This window comes from Rhineura floridana, chromosome 7, assembly GCF_030035675.1.
Source record: "Rhineura floridana isolate rRhiFlo1 chromosome 7, rRhiFlo1.hap2, whole genome shotgun sequence".
Lineage (NCBI taxonomy): Eukaryota > Metazoa > Chordata > Lepidosauria > Squamata > Rhineuridae > Rhineura > Rhineura floridana.
The window spans coordinates 42,783,771-42,802,870 of NC_084486.1; the positions used below are offsets into that span (position 1 = coordinate 42,783,771).

At 41.0% G+C, this 19,100-nt stretch overlaps 1 protein-coding gene across 7 annotated transcripts in view; it reads left to right on the top strand.

Moving 5' to 3' along the window:
• Positions 1-19,100, top strand: part of PCDH15 (protocadherin related 15) — a 605,264-nt gene that overhangs the window by 455,274 nt on the left and 130,890 nt on the right. For all 7 annotated transcript variants that reach the window (XM_061635350.1, XM_061635351.1, XM_061635352.1 and 4 more), the window contains 2 exons: positions 538-647; positions 765-905. In XM_061635350.1, coding sequence (XP_061491334.1) covers positions 538-647; positions 765-905 — 251 coding nt within the window. The remainder of the gene's footprint in view (positions 1-537; positions 648-764; positions 906-19,100) is intronic.

Below are 19,100 nucleotides of genomic sequence, written 5' to 3' on the forward strand. Positions count from 1 at the left end.
AATTATTATTTCTAGTACAAACTTAGTCCTGAAGTTACATCTTTGGACAAGCTTATGCAGCTTCCTTTGTGCAGAATCTTTTTATTCCAGAGGACGAGATTAATCTTAGACAAGATTAAAGCATTGAGTCAGTGGCATGGATTGCCCACCAAAATTTTCTGCAACAAGACTGGGGACATTGTATGACTCTGGGAATACTGAATCCCTTCCCCATGCAATTTCCTATGTGTGAAAGGGATTAAAATGTTTTCATATTCACTTGGAGCCCTGTCCGTGCAGCAGCAAATTTAGGCACAATCATGTCACTGTTCTAATGTTTGATTTAAGCCATTGTCACAGAATTATTTTGTATGCTTAATTTTTCCTTATTTCTTGCCAGCCAACCACTGGAATTACATGATCCCAAGTCGCACATAGCTTCCAGTTTCTTCTTCAACCTCTTAAAGCAGAAGAAAATCTTGCATTTATTGAGTAATTTAGTTCAGTACTCAGGACATGACAATAAGAAAGAGCAATCTGTTTTGTCCAATCCTGCAGGCCCCCTCCTGTGAGCGAAGGTGCACCCAAGGGAACTCAGATTGTTGTTGTAACTGCTGCTGCCTTGAATCAGACAATTATCTATTCCATTGTTTCAGGAAATGAAGATGGTAAGTAATACTGTCCCAGGTGGTTTTGTATGATATATGAATAAAATACACTTTTTAAGTGGTGGGGAGAAAAAGTCACTAAAACTTGTTTTTCCTTTTTTGTGTGCTACGCTCCAGATGTGTTTGCCATTAATAACAGAACAGGTGTTATATCTATCAAAAAACCTCTGGATTATGAAACTGTGAAAAGCTATTTACTTCGTGTGCAAGCTGACTCATTACAAGTGGTCCGCTCCAATTTACCTGTGCCATCCAAAAGTAAGTTACTTCCATAGTTTTCTTACTTATTTATGTATTTGGATATTTACGTTAAAAAGTCATCTTTCTTTCCCCCCCTCACCCGCCACACCCCTCACCCACTACCTTAAGAATTAATTTGCCATTTTGTTAAATTGATAGTCAAGACCTTTGTATGCTAAATTGGCAGCAGCTCCAGATAGAATAGTACAGCGAAAGATGCAGGCCACTGCATCTAAACTGTATTATAAGAATGCCCATGGCTCTTACTTACGGTATATAGCACTACTTACTGTCCCCTAATAAAATATACCACATATTGTTTTAAAATATAGGACTCTGATGTTGTGCAGCTCTAACAGTTCTCAGGATGGCCTGCAGTTTATAGGATCCGGGGGGGTGTGCTGCCAAACAGCTGCCCAACCTCCACTAGGATACATGTTGGTGATTCTGATGATTCAGCAATGTTTGGTAAGGCCCTAATTGCTACCACCACCGTTTTGCCACAGGATGCCTCTCCTCCAAGGATTGTTAGTAGCATAAGCCCCCCCCCCAAAAAAGGGGGTATGCACATGTGCATATAAGTTGTGGTGGTTGGTGCCCACTGGGGTTGGTAGGGCAGAAGGCAGGGAGACCAACATTAGCTGGATCCAGAGCCAATGACAGGGAGCGCCAACTAATTATAATTTTGCCCTCATCCTCCTGCCCACTGAGTTCTGTAAGGGGAATACTGAGCACCTTGTCTGATTGTATGTAAGAATGCCGGTAGGGGCTGGCTGAGAGCAGACAGGCTGATGGGGCAGTACCCCATTCACACTACTGGACTAATCTCTACTGCCCATAAAGGATGGATTGTGCCTATATATTTTTTAAAAAGTAATATTGTGTTTTCCTTTGAGGAAAAGCCTATACAGTACAATATATGACCAAAGTAAAATATTCTACTGTCTAGCTTTCATATGTTTGATATGTTTCATATGTTTATCAGTGTTCCATGCATTTTCCAATATTGACTTGTGCTCAACTTATCAAACTTGAAAATGTTTTGAATTGGCAACTTTTCTAAAAGGTTTCTTAACACAAGTAACAAGTATCATTTAAATGAAAAGTGTGAATTGTAATTAAAACTGGAAGTTTTAGTCCAGTGATACAGCAATATGTTCTGCATGAATACTTTATGAAAGAACGTCTCCTGGTATATGATCAGTAAAGAATTAAAGTCTTTTGAAGTTTTCAATAACCATAATTAAATGTTCATGAAGTTAAATAAAAGAACAAAACATTAACTGGTGACTTAAATTGATTAAAATTTATGGCCATTTAATTTATGATGATTTGCTTGCTTCATTCCAATTAATTAAACTTAATGGGCTTAAGTAACAAAACAATGAGCTGGTCTTTGAGTTTAATTTGGTTAGATGGACTTTCTCTGTTCTTATACAGTTGGGGTAGGAAACTTGTAGCCCTCAAGATGTTGTGGGACTCCAACTCCCATCAGCCACAGATGCATAGCCAATGGTCAGAGATGGCATCCAGCAGCATCAAAGGCCATAGGTTAGCCATTGCTGTTCTACAGACAGAAAGAGAACGTACAGTTTCGTTTTTCTAAAGATTTTTTTCCTACAGTCAGTTTTCTTTTTCTTTCTCCTTTGGGGTATTTTATATACAAGTCAAGGCTGTGATTTGAAATATTTTGCAAAGTTGTATTTCTCTTCCAATTTAATGCAGAACTGAACAGTAATCAAACCTTGGAATTATATATTCATTACTGTAGAATGGGGCAGCTATTGATATTGTTGACTATTCTTCCATTATAATGACATCATGCAATTAATGTGAATACATTAAGGGGCCATAGGCAACTAATAGAGAATATGTTTTACATGAAAAAAGGACCTAGCATCTCCAGGTATGGCTGTGATAGACTCCTGTCTGAAGCTCTGTAGAGCTGCAGTCAGTAGATCATACTGAGATAAATGGACAAATGGCCTGTTCCTTGTATGGACGCTTCCTAGATCCTTACAAACACAACAAAAAATATTGCTTCGTTTCAGGATGTTTCTGTCATAAGATATGCCTCTAGCTGGATAAGGATGTAGAGGGAGGCTCAAAGAAATGAAAAGGCACAGTATGTCTCGTAAGCAATTGTTTAAATTAATCCAGTTTTCCCATTTTGTCTCTGACCCATAATAACCATAAACCAAAGCATTAGGAGTCATGGCAACTTGTCTTCTGAGAACATCAAAACACTTGGCTAATCAGCCTTCTAGATAATAATAAATTGCATGGTAATTAAAATAAATTTTGTGATGAAGACAACTTGAATGTTATGGATTTCATTTTATGTTTTTGCTTCAGGGCATATCCTTGTAATGTTTCTCATTTTCATAGGTGGATATGCCAGAAATGATCCCAAAGACTGATGTGTGTGAGTGAGTGAGTGCATTTCTTATTAAAATTAGCATTTGCAGAAAATATCACTCATCACATACAGTTGCTAGTTCTTCCATGTTATTTCCTTGGGTGTCCCTGAAATTCCCCAGTGGATAAATAGTTGATGATGCTTGTATTCCACAGAGATGACTATATGCTCTAGAAAACAGAAGGCCATGTTTTTGATTCTCTATTGTCAGAAATATATTTTAATAAAGTAAAGCAATATTTTGAAGTATTTTTCCTTATTCAGCCAGTTTTAGAAATTAAGAAGATAACAGTTTTCATTCCGGTCAGTGGCTGTCTGCCACAACAGCTCTGCAATTTTGACAGGAGAAATCTCTCAGCATTAGTCCTTTTTTTTCCTTCTCCATTATAATTTCAATACCTCTTTATCTGTAAGATGACAACAGCAATATTTCTGTGCAATGTATAGTTTAAATATGTTTTGTTTTATCATTTTCATTGTTCCCCTTCCTTTTGTTTCTCAGTGCCTTTTTAGATTGTGAGCAGAAGCCAGTCAGCCACATAGAGAAACTAGACAGGTGTCTGGAGTGGCATAAATCAGGGGGTGACCACCATACTGGAAGCAGTCTGGGCCCATCCACGCATTGCTTCCAGCATGTTAGGATCTCCACAAACTGAGAATATACCCTAGGATGCTATTTACTGTTGCAGGAAGTTCTGATGTGTGTACAGGGATTTTCCCCACACATACACAGTTCAGCCTCTATTTCAGGAGAGCTCCATTTGTCTCTTGTTAGGCATCTTATTATTATTATTATTATTATTATTATTATTATTATTTATTAAATTTATATACCGCCCGACTAGCAATAGCTCTCTGGGCGGTGAACATAAAATAGCATAAAAATACAATGAATAACAAAATAATACTAAAATACAATCAACAATCCAATACAATAAACATTTTTAAAAGTAAATCAGTGTAACTTAAAATGCTTCAGAGAATAGGAAGGTTTTGACCTGGCGCCGGAAGGAGAGCAGAGTCGGCGCCAGGCGTACTTCCTCAGGGAGCCTGTTCCATAGTTCGGGGGCCACCACTGAGAAGGCCCTAGATCTTGTCATCACCCTCCGGGCCTCCCTGTGAGTTGGAACCCGGAGGAGGGCCTTCGTAGCAGAACGTAGTGCACGGGCCGGTTCATATCGGAAGAGGCGTTCCGCAAGGTATCGTGGTCCCGCACCGTATAAGGCTTTATAGGTTAATACCAACACTTTGAATCTAGCCCGGAAACATATTGGCAACCAGTGCAAGCTGGCCAGAACAGGTGTTATATGCTCGGACCGCTTGGTCCTTGTCAGCAATCTGGCCGCCGCATTTTGCACTAGTTGTAGCTTCCGAACTGTCTTCAAAGGTAGCCCTACGTAAAGCGCTTTACAGTAATCCAAACGTGAGGTTACCAGAGCATGTACCACTGATGTAAGGTCCTCTTTACTCAAATAGGGATGTAGCTGGGCTACCAACCGAAGTTGGTAAAACGCATTCCTAACCACCGAGGCTACTTGAGCCTCAAGTGAGAGGGAAGAGTCTAAAAAGACTCCCAGACTACGAACCCACTCCTTTAGGGGAAGTGTAACCCCGTCCAGGACAGGGTATATTTCCACCATCTGATCAGAGAACCCGTCCACCAACAGCATCTCAGTTTTGTCTGGATTGAGCTTCAGTTTGTTAACTCTCATCCAGTCCATTGTCGCGGCCAGGCAACGGTTCAGCAAATCGACAGCCTCACCTGAAGAAGATGAAAAGGAGTAGAGCTGCGTGTCATCAGCATACTGATGACAACGCACTCCAAAACTCCTGATGACCTCTCCCAATGGCTTCATGTAGATATTAAAAAGCAGGGGGGACAAAACTGACCCCTGCGGGACCCCATATTGGAGAGCCCACGGTGTCGAGCAATGTTCCCCAAGCACTACCTTCTGGAGACGACCCGCCAAGTAGGAGCGGAACCACTGCCAAGCAGTACTTCCAACTCCCAACTCTGCGAGCCTCTCCAGAAGGATACCATGGTCGATGGTATCAAAAGCCGCTGAGAGATCAAGGAGAATCAACTCCCTCTGTCTCTTTCCCGACATAGGTCATCGTACAGGGCGACCAAGGCTGTCTCGGTGCCAAAACCGGGCCTAAAACCTGATTGAAATGGATCTAGATAATCAGTTTCATCCAATAGCACCTGAAGCTGGCCAGCAACCACCCGTTCCAAGACCTTGCCCAGGAATGGAACCTTCAATAATGAACCTTTGGCCTAGTGTGGGTTTGAATTCTAATTGCAATAGAAAATTAATTCATAATGATAAACAAAATCTTCCCAGTTCTACTATGAGCTGGGGTTATCCATGCTGTTTTTGGAGAACTGTCAGGAAAATCTTGGCTTTTCCCAAGAATTCTCTGAAGAACCAACTGCAGGAGTTCATATACTACTACTGCTACTACTACTTGCTTACTCACTTACTCGCTCACTCCATCCCGCTTGCCAACGTTTCCCTGCTCTTCCTCTTTCCCCATACATTTCCAAACTTCCAAGTGATACGGAACAGAAGCAATAGCAGAACACTCTCTCAAAGTGTCCAGTTCTTTGTAATGAAGATGTGTGAGCAAGCTTGAACCTTCCATTATCAGTAGGAACTCTTGGAAATGTAGGGTGTTTTTTTAAAAAAAAAAATAGCTGAGTTATGAGCAACAGTGGGAACTATGCTCCCCAGAGCCAGCAAGAATTTTCTGACCAAATTCCAAAAATGCTCAGGTAACTGCATTCTTATTGCCTTTCTCCCATCTAAGGACCAATGCATATTGCTTATAACACCGGTTCTTGTGGTTGGGTAGCAACTGATCCCTGGTCCTGAATCTTCAACTTTGCATGCTGCTAATTCACTGGAGTTTTCTAATAGCTGGTGTGGCAGCATTCCTGCTCCTTTGCACCAATGACTTCCGATACAAGTATGAAATTGTTTATTTTCATCCCTTTCCTTACAAAGTAACATAAAAGTAGTATAGTATTTTAAGGAACAGCTGATGCTACTTCACGAGCAGTTGCGTATCTGAAATAATTTAATGCCCACAATGCTAGAGAAAGAATACAACCTGACACATATATCTGAAGAAGCAATTAAAATACTTTTGGCATGGCTTTTAGACCCTACTAATCCCAGAGGGCCAATGTTAAAACTTAGTTCAAATTTATTATAAACATGGATTCCATTAAACAGGCACTTTTTGAGTACATAGAGTGTTTCCTGCCTTCATTATTTTATTCACCATGGTCAGAATGAATGCAATGTTACTGACAACTGTGAAGCATGTAAATATTTTTAAGGATGGTGTGAAGGTTGCACAATAATGCTTGTGAACAATCCACCAAATTTCCAGCTCACACTTACCTTCTTCCCCTCCCCCACCTTTTTTGAAGCTCATATATTGCATGTTGAATGATCTGTATAGTTTATCTTGATATGAGTTACATTCCATTCTTGATGTGTCTCATATAAACTGTCAAAAGTGTATGACCCAAGAGTTCTCCTTATCATGTATAAATAGTTGTTTCCTACTTATATATATGATAGATATATCTAAATGCTAATGATCTTCCAGAGAAGATCAGAAGACAAACGTTGACACAGTTATAATTCATCTGGAGCTGATAATTGGGAAAAGAAAAGCAACAAAGCACACACACACAAAAACCCAGACATGGCACCACTGCCAAGAAAAAAAATAAAGAAAGAAGAGGAGCAAACTCCAGGTGCTAGAAATATGGTTGATTCCAGATTGGACATATTTAAAGGAAAAACCCATTCTCAGGAGCATGTTTCTAAAAACAGTTTTCAAATGCAAGTTACTATAGTCACTATTGTATCCATTGCATTTGCGAATTGTTGCTAGAGGAAGAATGGGAAGAATAATAATCTTGAAATCCCACAGAAGTTGCCCATAATAACTTACCTCACTTAAAATGTGAATCAGTGAATGAAACGAATATGAAGCAAAAGCAGAAATTGTAATTATTTTTTAAGAAGAAATATTAGAAGCAGCCCTGTAGCCAGCCTTCCTTATTAGGTGGGACATCCACATTTCTAGGTAGGGCATTGAGGGGGGAGAGGTGCATAGCATGAGGCAGCCATACTGGTAGAGAGTATGTGAGGGCCAGGCCAGGGGAAGAAAAAAGTAGCGATCTTACCCATCATTCCACCTCCATCCAGAGAGTGTGTTAGCTTACATGAATGAAATTTAATCTGTTGAATTGTCTTACCCTTTTTTGAGAGAGCCCCAGGAATTCCAGAGTCAAAAGCTTGACTTTGCCTCTAGCTACATTCCCCTTTCACCTGTAGTCTGTCCCTGTGTTCTGATTCTTCATGAACTGAACTACTTTGGTAAAGACAGTGAGCTCCTGAGCTTGGCTTTGATGCTGCATTAGGTATCTCAGTTTTAGATTCCACCTGAAAACAAACTTGTCCATACTGTAAGTTTAGAGAAGGGCAGAGAGAAAATAAATAATATAGGGTGTGTTTGTTCACTTCTTCTTATTTATTATTTATTTTATTTATTATTTTATTTATATCCCGCCCTTCCTCCCAGCAGGAGCCCAGGGCAGCAAATAAAAGCACTAAAAACACTTTAAAACATCATTTAAAAGACTTTAAAATACATTAAAACAAAACATGTTTAAAAACATTTTTAAAGGTTAAAAAAAAGGTTAAAACATATTGTTAAAAAAAGTTTAAAAACATATTAAAAAGCAATTCCAACACAGATGCAGACTGGGATAAGGTCTCAACTTCAAAGGCTTATTGAAAGAGGAAGGTCTTCAATAGGTGCCGAAAAGATAACAGAAATGGTGCCAGTCTAATATTTAAGGGGAAGGAATTCCACAGGGTAGGTGCCACCACACTAAAGGTCCGTTTCCTATGTTGTGCAGAATGGAACTCCAGAGTGTAGTGATCGGCTGGGTATATAAGGGATAAGACGGTCTTTCAGGTATCCTGGTCCCAAGCTGTATAGGGCTTTGTACACCAAGACTAGAACCTTGAATTTGGCCTTGTAGCAAATGGGTAGCTAATGCAATCTTTCAGCAGCAGAGTGACATGTTGGCGATACCCTGCCCCAGTGAGCAGTCTTGCCGCCTCATTTTGCACCAGCTGCAGCTTCCAGACCATCCTCAAGGGCAGCCCAACACAGAGCACATTACAGGAATTAAACCTAGAGGTTACCAGTGCATGGACAACAGTGGTCAGGCTATTCTGGTCCAGAAACAGCCGCAACTGTCTTACCAGCTGAAGCTGGTGAAAGGCACTCCTAGCCACTGAGGTCACCTGGGCCTCTAGCGACAAAGAAGGATCCAGAAGCACCTCCAGACTATGAACCTGCTCTTTCAGAGGGAGTACGACCCCATCCAAAAGGAGGCAACTGACCACTTATCTGAACTTGGGAACCACCAACCCACGGCGCCTCCGTCTTGCTAGGATTCAGACTCAGTTTATTGGCCCTCATCCAGCCCACCACCAAGTCCAGGCACTGGTCCAGGGCTTGCAGGGCCTCTCCTGATTTGGATGTTACAGAGAAATAGAGCTGGGTATTGTCAGTGTACTGCTGACACCTCGCCCCAAATCTCCGGATAACCATTCCCAATGGCTTCATATAGATGTTAAACAACATGGGGGACAAAATGGTACCCTGCGGTACTGCACAGCACAACTACAAGGGGGCTGAAAGACAATCACCCAGTACTACTCTCTGAAAATGACCTTGGAGATAGGATCGGAACCACTGTAAAACAGTGCCTCTGTGACGCCCTTCCCTGGCTCTCCCTGTCAGGTTCCTACCTGCGCGTGGCTACTGCCTGTCACTAGGCACCACCAGGGACTCCACCAGTCCGGACTGTCCTTTTTTATTGTTTCTCTCCCCGCTCTAGCACAGATCTCAACAGATCCCCCTGCTAGGCAACCACCAGTCACGTCCTAATACTAGTATTCCCAGAGACTCTGAATACTGGTATTGTTATTCTCTTCACTGCTGCCACCATTTGTTACAGTTTCCCTTCAGCCTTGGTCATTACCTTACCCTCCCTTCTGGTCTGTGAAACCCCAGCCAAGGATCAGGCCTTTGGTAAACCAAATTAAGTATTTCTGAAAGATAACAAAGCTAACAAGATTAACAAGATTTCTTCTTAAGGCACATAAGCATATGGTTTTACTCAATACTAATCCGAACTCCACCCCCCTCCTTCTCCACTCTCTCCTGGCAACCAACTCTCTAAACCCCACCAAGCAACCCACTCTTTCTCTTCTCCCCCCAGATTCCACTCTCACTCTTCCTTTTATATGTTCAGCCATTTTAAACACTCAGCCAATCATCTAGCATTCTACTGCCCATTCACTCCCCCTCCTCTTTCACTCCACTTACCATGTATCTTCTAAACAACCAACACTTACCATATATACATTAATATAGGAACATCACACCTCCAATACCCGTCACACCAAGTTGGCCCAGAAGGATACCATGGTCAATGGCATCAAAAGCCGCTGAGAGATCAAGTAAGAATAACAGGGTTGCACTCCCCCTGTCCTTCTCCTGATAAAGGTCATCCATCAGGGCAACCGAGGCCGATTCAGTCCCATAACCAGGCCTGAACCCAGACTGGAGTGGGTCAAGATAATCTCTTTCATCCAAGAGTACCTGCAATTGCAGCAAGTCTTCCAGATGAGACATTTGTTGTGCGCTTGCCCTGCGTTATTAATTGAATTTTTCAGAGTATCCTGTTCTTAAATTGCTTCTGTAATAAGCTATTCTTTAATGGAGGTTGTCTGTCATGTCACAAATTAAAAAGAAGACATTTTCCCAAAAAATCCTGGGGGGGGGGTAAGCACAGCTCTGGGGGGATAGTGCTCCCATTTCCAATCCCCTGATACAAGCCTGCTCCACCTTAAAATAATGGTGGCAGTTGGCAGTGGTGGGAAGTGCCAGAGCCATACCACACCCTCTCTCTGTTAATTTCATTACCACCCCACACTGTTGTTTCCTTCTCTCTTTAGTAAAGGGGAGAGAGAGAGAGATGGTGTGGCATGTTATGAACTTTAGAAAGAGAGAGGGGCATCTCTCTCTCTTTCAAACACACACACACTCTGTATATATATCCATCCATCTATCCATACACACACACACACCATAAAAGGGTGCCTTTTGAAAGTGTGGATCCCACTAGAACTGTACTTTCAAAGCATTCTGCTGGATTCGAATCTAGAGCATATGGGTGTCACTATAAGAGAAGGAAGCAATATAAAATTGACTCGTCTGATGGGAAAGAAAGAACATTGGGTTGGAGTTGAGTGGAGAAGTTCAGGAAGTCTATGCCTGGCTTGAAGGGGAAGCTTGGAAATCTAAAGAAGGACAAAGACAATGAAGAGGATAGGAGAAATGTGTAATAAAATACAACATTTTTGTAAGTACTATTTTTCACTAAAGTTATGGCACATGGGAAATAGTGATTCAATCGCGGTTAGGAGTTTTCATTCAGCAGAGTCCTGACACAGAATCTAGCACTTTAATAAACTTATAATAAACTTTAATTTATAGGCCGCCTATCTGGCCAATGGCCACTCTAGGCGGCGTACAATAAAGCACGATAAAATACAAAATATTTTATAGCTTAGTGACATGATTATCACTTACTAAGCCGCAATCTTGTTCATATCAGCGGGGCTCTACCTTATTAGTAGACCACATTGTTCTCTCATATTCTATAGAGTAGACTCTAAGGGATTTTGCCATATATTTTCCCATATCCAAGCTTTAAGACATCCAAGAAAGAAGGAGGCTGTTTATTTTCCAATTCAGTTCTCATGACCCCATAGGTGTAATGCTGGATGGTTGCTTATTGTACAACTGCTGAAGGTAGTGGTCACACTTTGTTATCATATCTTGAATTATCACTCCTGTTATATGTGATACCCAGCTTTAGCAGTTGTTGGCAGAGATTCAGAGGAAGAAGCCTTCAGGCTGTTCTCTTGTCACTCTGAAAATCGTCATGGATACAAATATATGGCTGAAAAATAAGTCCTCAAAGATAGAGGTGTTGCCAGTTGGCAGATGATACCTAGTGGAATCTTCATCTTAGGTAAATGTTACCTTTGATCGCTATCTCATTTTTTCTGTTGTGTAAGCTGTTGACTAGGAGGTTGTTTATTGCTATAGTATAACACAGAGAATTTATCTTCACTTCTGTTTTTTATCTCCTCAAAGAACAATTGCCGTCCCCAAGCACTAAGCAAATAGAAGTGATGAGTATTTCTCAGGTAGATAATCAAATTGCAAAAAAAGGTGTTTGATTTCCCCCACTGTCAAAGATTGCCCCCCTGGGGTCCCTTGACCTCAGCACCCCAAGGGGGTTCTTTGCTTCTGAGAACAGCCCCAATTCCCTGTGGTCACTGCTTCCCAGGCAAACTGTTACCTTCCCAGGATTAGTTACACCCAAATACCAATCCTGGAAGGGGTACACTGCCACCACGTCTTTATTAGCTTCCACTCTGAATAAGGGGAATTCACAGCACTAACAGAGATCCTAGAGCAGACCTGTTGTTACACCCTCTGCTCTAGGGCATTAACTCACACTAATTGACAGTAGTAGTGAACAAGGACTGAATTTAGAGTCAGAAGCCCCAAGCAATACACACCACTAATAAAAGGGTAGTTTATTTAAAAGAAAAGAAAGGTACATACAAAAAGAGAGCAGCATATATTTCCTCTAAAGCTGATTGCCCTCAACCTGGCTAAACAAGAGATACATTTGCATAATGCTGTGAGAGATTCAAACAGACAATCAATACAACAAACTTAGCCTAACCTATCTATACTCACTTCAATAAATGCCTGGTTCCAAACAGCGTGTCAGCATCATCAGGCAGGTCAAGGCAGTTGGAATAAGAGAATGGGAACAAGTAACTGAAGGATCACCCTTCATTTTTATGGGGTTTAGCTGGCAACAAGGAGGGGACCAATTAGCCATCCTAGGTGCCCCTTCCATGATAACCTCCTTTGAAGATAAGGGGGGCTAGACAGTCCCACCCAGCTGTCCTCATCTGCAATACCAACTCTCCCTGACTTTGATCTCAGGAAGCAGATAAGAGATAACAGATAAGGTTCAGTTGCATCTTCTTGACATTAGCAAATTGCTTGTCTGGCACTAAAGCCTTGGACTTCTCTAGCAGAGTATTCCAGGGATCAACAAAGCTTCCAGAATTCCCTCTGGTTGAACCATTTTATCTTGACCAACTTTAGTTCAAAGTTAGGTATTCTTGACACCCACCATCCCCACCTTTATGATGAAATTAGGCAACTTTGCTACATATTGCTTTTGAAAAGATCTGTGCTGTTTTAAAATTTCTATTTCCTATATATCAGTACACATCTAGTACAAAAAAACATGTTTACTGGTAGTTCCCTTTAAATCAGGGATAGGAAACCTGTGGGCACTCCATTGATATTGTTAGACTACAGCTCCCATCATCTCTGACCATTGGCCATGCTGACTAGAGCTGAGGGGAGTTGTAGTCCAACAACTCCATCTGGAGGGACAGAGGCACAGGTTCCCCATCCCTACTTTAAATGAATAGGTGTGATGAAGAATCTATGCTACTTCCTAAGGTTACATGTGGCAATTGGTGTTATTTCCCAGAACAGCTGGAATACTAGCTTCACATGAATGAGAACTACATATGACTCCCAACTAAGCAACAATAGTGCTCAATTCACCATATGGCATGACTGGAAACAAGTTTGTAATTCCTTGTCTGTAACTATTGCTAATGCACACTCCTACAAGCATGCTGCTGCTTGTCCCATGGAATCAATAGGCAGCTGAACCTGGTCAGTGAGAGAGGCAGAGGGCAAAAGGTAGAAGGCAGTATCCTATCTCAAACTTGGCCTCTCCATCTGCTCACAGACACAGAAAAGCGTGAGCATGGGCAAAAATGGGTACAATACAGAGATCAAATTCAGTTTCCTTACCGGAAACTTTCTGACAAGGGAGTCTGCTCTTCATCAGTGAGCAGACATCCCAGCAAGAGAAAAGCTCAGTTGAGAAGAAGAAGAATCATAGGATAGTAGAGTTGGAAGGGGCCCATACGGCCATTGAGTCCAAGACCCTGCTCAAGGCAGGATCCAAGTTAACACATACCCGACAGAGGCTCGAGTTATTATTAAAGAGGAATCCCAGTCCACCCTTTGAGTTGTGTATCTGCAAGATCAACTTCACACTGGGGAATCTCTGTTTTTTCCAGAGATGGTATGGGAATTAGGCAGAGATCTGGTGCAGATGTAACACTTTCAGTCTGTTAAACATGGTTAAGAGATTGGAAGGGGCCGTGGATTGGGCACTTCCTCCCCCTAGCCTCTCTCCTCTTCTGAACAACCCCCCCCCCATGCTACCCCCATCTGCATTGGCTTTAACAATCTTAAGTTAGCCATCTTAACCATGGTTTGAAGCAGGTTTGAAACCCCAGTGAAGAGGGAACTTGCTTGCAATTACCATAGTTAAAGTAGGTTCAAATGTTACCATTAACCATAGTTAAGGCTTACATGGGAAGTATGGGAGAATTCATGCATGTGATAGAGTGGGCGTTGGGAAGGGTAGACTCTTGCCAGGCTTTTAACCAAGAGTAAGGAATCAGGGTGATTCACTGGCCCTGACCAGCTTATGAACCATATATACTTATCCAGTTGGTACATATGTAATAAATGTTGAGTATGTCTTGTTATTACTTCTGCTTAGGCCAGTGATCAGGCCCAGCACCAGCAGGTGGCCAGGTTGGGCCCTGGTCAACGGCCCCTGCAGCCCAGAGGGACCCCTCCTTTAGGTGGTAGGGTGATACTCCTGCTCCACAATTTGCAGCAGCATTGGGTCATATGATCTGACGCTGCCACAGATCATGAAGCAGACAATCCGAGGCACCTCCCCAGTGCAGACAGTGCAACCTTCAATAAGACTGCCTGCCCCACCTACCTGTCATGTTAGAGCATCAGTGCACACACACACCATCACCCAGTGTGGAGGCAGGGGCGTCCCTCAGAGGTTGACACCCTTGCCTCTATCTTGGTTGACAGCAGATGTGAGCATGCTGACTCAAGAGGTAGGTGGGGCAGGCTGGCCTTATTTAAGCCTCATTAAGCCTCGCACTGCCTGTACCAGGAGGAAGTATTTGGCTGTACGGCACTGCAGGCCCAGGCAGGCTGATGCCCAAGGGCCCAGTCATGCCTGGCACCAGCCCTGGCAGTGAACATGTCTGAAAATCTGATGAATAATGAGTTGTGTTAGAATTAGATCTTCAAGCTTTAGCCAAAGTAAACCAAGAGAATTGTGGCATCTTAAAAACTGAACTTGTCAGTCTTTAAGATACCAAAAGACACTCTCTTGTTTCTGCTGCAACAGACTAACATGGCTACTCTTCTGGAAAGCTTTCATCAGTTTAATTAATAGCTTATTGAACTAGTCAAGTTCATTTATTTGATTTCATTTTTTTCAGCTATTTCGGTTCTATTATGTCATTGCCCAAACTTCATTGCCAGCTACGTACAGATATTAGGGGATTGCTGAATGCAGTGACGTCCTATCATGTGTCTGCTTTAAGAACGCAAGAGAAGCCTTTCTGGATCATGCCAATGGCCCATCTAGTCCATTCTCTGTGCCTATGGGAAGCCAGCAAGGAGGTTCTGAAAACAACAGTTCTCTTCCCCACTTGTGAATCCCAGCAACCAGTCTTCAGAGGCTCACTGCCTCCGACACTGGAGACAGAGCAGAGCCATTGTGGCTAGTAGACATTAAAAGCCGCCTTTTCCATGAATTTGTCTAATACTATATTAAAGCCATCCATGTTGGTGGCCATCACTGTTTCAACTAAATATCGTCCGAATCCATGGGGAGGAGACATGGGTCGGCAGCTGCCACACATTTTAAGGCAATGTAATTTTCTCACAATATCAAAAATAAATGCTTGTATAACAGACTTTTGGAGGGAATCCTCCATAGGCGATTTTTTGGGGGGTGGGGAGACTCAGGAGTCGCAAGGAAGAGGGCTCTGTTTCTTCTGCTGGCATCATGTTCTGTATCTCCCATTAAGAATGGCCAATGTGCTAAGTTGCAGCTCTTGATTATTAAATTGTACTACAATGTAATTATTTTACACTTCCTTCATTGTGTCAACAGGGCAGATTTATTGAAGTTTGGGAATAAACAAATGTATTTACATGTACTAGATTAAACAATTGATTAATTGTTTAGAAGGCAGATGACTGATGAATTGAAATGATAAGCAAGATTTGTCATTAAAGTACTGTAATCTTCGTGGATCAAGCCAGGTTTTTAAAGCAAAACTAAGTTAAACTATTAGTTTATTTTACCTGCCAACGTGCAAGAACATCCTGGCAAATCATTAAATAAATCCTGGCTAAATAAATGATTGCTGATACCCATCCAATTATGCTGCTCACCCACGATTTAATGAAAGCAGTCTTTGCAAGAGAAATAACCATCTGCTGTTAGCCCACTTTGGAACAGAATAGCTGTTTGTGCTGGAAATTCCATTGGGGGAGGAGTTGGGTGCCCCCATAGTAGATGTGAGTCTCACGAAGCTCAATAAATATTTGTCAAGTGCATATAATTATATGTTGGGGGGGCTGGGGAGGAGAGGACTAATGGTCCAAAATGGCTGAAATGTTCCTTGTTAGTCAATGCCCAAGTTGCCAAGCACATCTTTTGTTAGGAAGACTGCTGTCTGAAAAGCCAGTGGATTGTTTTTGAATAGCACCAATTGTCCCGTGAAGCTCAATAAATATTTGTCATGTGCATATAATTGTATGTTTCGGAGGCTGGGGAGGAGAGGGTTAATGGTCCAAAATGGCTGAAATGTTCCTTGTTAGTCAATGCCCAAGTTGCCAAGCACATCTTTTGTTAGGAAGACTGCTGTCTGAAAAGCCAGTAGATTGTTTTTGAATAGCATCAATTAAACCAATTAAGACCATTTAAGTCCCATGAAGCTCAATAAATATTTGTCACGTGCATATAATTGTATGTTTCGGGAGCTGGGGAGGAGAGGGTTAATGGTCCAAAATGGCTGAAATGTTCCTTGTTAGTCAGTGGACAAGTTGCCAAGGACATCGTTTGTTAGGAAGACTGCTGTCTGAACAGACAGTGGATTGTTTTTGAATAGTACCAGGACCAGTACAAACAGAAATTGAGCAGGAAGAACAAAGAGCATTGTGGATTTTTGAGGGGACATTTATTGAGACATTTCATGGGCGCACTGGTTGACAGCCCATGCTATAATCTTTCACTTGACTTCAGTAAGACTTTAGCATTCACATCCAGATGAAGTCTTAAAAGTGTAGAACATTTTATATATTACTATCATGTTGCCTGTTTACATCCTGTTGTATTATCCCAGCATCATCTTTACTGAGTGCAAAATGTTTTAGAAGCATCATTCATCATGCTTTTCTTTTAAAGACATATTTTATAATGTAGAAGTATGGGTGTGCCAGTGTAAATCAAAAGCAGATGCAGCATCATGTCTAATATTTTTCATTGGGAATAGGGGTGGGATTTGTTGACCAGCGCCAGTTCGAAAGCATTCCGTCGACCTAACAGGCTGGCATCTATTTGAGTTTGTTCTGTATCTGCTAGCCTCTGCTTTACTGATCCAGGGTGGTTCTTTTGCTCAGAAAAAAATATTAATATTAATATCAATATTTTTAAAGGAAATTCAATATTTTGATGGAAATATCGATAAAATATTGATATTTTGAAGGAATTGTCAATATTTTTAAAGGAAATCAGTAAATTATAATTTTTCCAATCAATGTTTTAGAGGTGGACCTTGTTTTTTTAAAAAAATGTCTGTTTACAAAAATAGCCACGGGAATTTGCTACATTGAAATCTGATCCTTAATGATTGAGAATAGAATTTAAGATTGGAAAAATGAGAAATAGAAATGGACAGATCTTTCCATCCCCAGTCAGAAATAACCCTAACTTGAGTGGAAGAGACTTTCTGCCAGCAAAAGGATATCTTTGGATCCAAGCCAATGACAACTTCAGATCCAAGCCAATGTTTCTACAGCAGCAGATAGATTAATGCATGATTGTAAAGTGATGCTAGGAAGAGTTTGCCATTTCCTCATTTGTAGAGGTTGCACAGTTTCTGTATTGAAAATAAAGCCTGATATTTAAAACCTAAAAACCCTACTCAGTTATTTCCCCTCACATGATTAATAATAATTGCATAGGGTGATGTAAAGAGGGACCACATGCATTGACCCGACCCCCACTGTTGTGTCCCCATCAACTACAACCCTCTGCCATTTCTTTTGAAGGGCATGTCTGTAGAGGGGACATTCCTCTACACAGGTAAGCTCCCACCATGGTATAGAACCCTGAGGTGAACCTTGCATTCTCCTTCCACATGATAATGATTGCTTGGAGCATAACTCGTGGAGGGGGGTGAAAGCTTCTATGGTTTAAAAACAATCCTGGGGAAAAGAGGCAGGATTATACTTCTTATGTTTTCCCTATATAACTGAAGAACCTTGAGACGAGAGCCTGCTCCTTCACGAAAACGTTGTACCCTTCATCTCCCTAGCTTCGCACTGGATTCCATTTCATGGTCTTACTAGAGAGTGACACTAAAGTATGTTAGGAGTTAGGGTATATATAGATAGATTGGATATTTTTAAGTCACATATGGTGGTTTTGTTTTTGTTTGCTGTTGCCCCTATAGTCAAAACAACTATCTCCCTCTCACATCTGTATCTGCTTGTGTGAAGAATGAGAACTGGGATTTTAGCATCTGTTAACCCAGACCGGAAGACAAACCGATAGCTATATTTTGACATGTAATTATTTTATTGCAGTCAGCTGCTGATTGTTTGGAATCTTATTAGAAGGAAAGAGTTAAATGATGAATGACTCACAGATGCTGTGTTCTCAAACTGCCAAAGCCAATGAAATATAGGCCATGTATGAAAATGAACTGATGAGCTGAAATGAAGGTGTTAATGAAATTAAATGTCACTGAAGTTTCAGCTGGAAGGTAGATTAATGTATGTATATAAATAACTATAGGGACTAAAGGCTTTAATAGTTTAATGTCAGAAATTAAAAGAGACAGAAATAGCAGAATAATTTTAATTATGCAGAGGAGATTACTTGACATTTGAAAAAATATTTTGGGCTAAGTAATGTTGAAAATACTCCAAGGTTACTCAAGTCTGGGCTTTCTGTCCATGGCCTAGAAGTAATGGAAACAATCACAGTCAAGGTCTGCTAGTTGTACTGGTAGTTGTCTTTCATTGTAACGTTTAAGCTTGCTTACCTCTTTTAAAAAGTTGACAGTCGATTCAGTTATATCTAACCTTTTAATAGAAAACCATACTTAGAAATTATAATACAGTTCACTTCTTATGTCCTGTTGTACATTTTAAATATAGTATGCAAATTTATGCTGTCCTGCAAACATTGAACTTAAATTAATATTTCCTCCTGTCATTAACTAGTTATTTACAATCTCTGTAAATCAGGAACACTTATACAGGATATACAGTGACTTGCAAAAATAATCAAACCCTTGACCAATGCTCTCATATTACTGAATTACAAATGGTACATTGTAATTTCATTCTGTATGATATTTTATTTTGAAACACTGAAATTCAGAATCAGTTATTGTAAGGTGACATTGGTTTTATGTTGGGAAATGTTTGTAAGAAACATAAAAAAC